Source organism: Etheostoma cragini, chromosome 5, assembly GCF_013103735.1.
Source record: "Etheostoma cragini isolate CJK2018 chromosome 5, CSU_Ecrag_1.0, whole genome shotgun sequence".
In the NCBI taxonomy this organism is placed as follows: domain Eukaryota; kingdom Metazoa; phylum Chordata; class Actinopteri; order Perciformes; family Percidae; genus Etheostoma; species Etheostoma cragini.
In genome coordinates this window covers 30,881,987-30,883,486 of record NC_048411.1, presented here as the reverse complement: position 1 = coordinate 30,883,486, position 1,500 = coordinate 30,881,987, and the positions used below count along the sequence as shown (strand labels likewise).

The following is a 1,500-nucleotide window of genomic DNA, read 5'->3' as shown; positions in this document are numbered from 1 at the left end:
CACACACACACACACACACACACACACACACACACACACACACACACACACACACACACACACACAGGACCTTTTTGTGCACATATGGGGAGATGTGAGAGTGAGTGGTCTGCCAGTGCTGGACCAGCACCCTGAGCATATGGGGGGGGTACAGTGCCTTGCTCAGGAGCATCTAGGCGGTGAACTGCCATCGCTCCACCTACCAATCCCCACTCTGTACTTTGGTCCATACTGGGACTTGAACCAGCGACCCTCTAACTCCCTCCGGACCGAGCTATAATAATAAGAACCCCATGACGTAGCTACACACGGATTAGGTTCATGTTAAAGAGGGTTTGTGTGATTTTGCACGTGAAAGTTAATCCTGCGTCGTGGCATTTTACTGGAAAAGTGCGTCCCTCACCGAGAGGAAGGTTCTCCCCACACCTGTTATCACCTGCCTCCACATGTCCTCCACATGTCCTCCACATGTCCTCCACATGTCCTCCACATGTCCTCCACATGTCCTCTCTCCCTGCCCAGCTGTACAGAGGGATTCATTTTCAGAATCAGATTCAGAAATACTTTACTGATCATCAGGGGAGAGTCTGTGTTACAGTTGAAAGAGTATATAAATATCAGAGTAGAAATATAAATTAAGAAATATAAGGAGTGTGGATATGTACGGTATTTACATACAGTAGGTAAAGGAACGTTATGATTCAGTATTTACATAATTAAAAGTTGTAATGGTGAACAGTAATAATGAATAAATAGCAGCGGTAGAGTATTACACACATTTTAAGCCGGTGTTATTGCCCAAAACAGATAATATACAGGTAATACTGTGGAGTCTCAACTTCACTAAGTGTGTGTGTGAGACACTTAGAGGGCGAATGACTGTTTTTACGGTCTGGTTTTATTTATTTGATGGTGCCTGTTAGGTGAGCGCCGCCCATCCTGCGCTGCTCTGTCTTTTAGGAGGTCAGTCAAACATTAAACCCGACTATAAGGCACAGCAACAGCCCCAGAGAGGAATGCAGGGTTAATTGTTAGCTATTGTTGTGAGTCTTTACTCTCGGAGTGTCTCACCCTGTCGTTAGGCCGCGTGTGGAGCTACAGGTCTCAGGTCTCAGACCTCAGACCTCCAGACCTCAGACCTCTAGACCTCAGACCTCCAGACCTCAGACCTCTAGACCTCCAGGCACTCCTGTCTAGAGGGAAGTCGTGTGAAGGGACACAATGTCGTGTTTCTCACCATATTGGAGCTTCAGGGTGGCAGAGTGTGTGTGTTTGTGTGTGTGTGTGTGTCTGTTTGGTGTGTGTGTGTGTCTGTTCTAAATGTTTTAAAGTTATTTTTGGAATTTATGGTCAATAAACCTAATTTGTAGGAAATTATCCCTAATGTTTGAGATAGAAAAGCTGAAATTAGGAATTATTGAGACTAAAATTAAAGGAATGGATGTTGATGATACAAAGATGAATGAGGGCAACATGAGGACAACATGAGGACAACATGAG

The 1,500-nt window shown here is 44.9% G+C and overlaps 1 protein-coding gene across 1 annotated transcript in view; it reads right to left on the bottom strand.

Annotated features, from left to right (window-relative positions):
* The window catches only part of LOC117945076 (protein turtle homolog B-like), a 14,664-nt gene extending 14,161 nt beyond the window's left edge, over positions 1-503 (bottom strand). Inside the window, exons 1-2 of the mRNA XM_034872330.1 lie at positions 404-503; positions 204-302 (exon numbers count right to left, since the gene is read on the bottom strand). Of these exons, the coding sequence (XP_034728221.1) occupies positions 204-302; positions 404-503 (199 nt within the window). The remainder of the gene's footprint in view (positions 1-203; positions 303-403) is intronic.
* Positions 504-1,500: the final 997 nt, after the last annotated feature.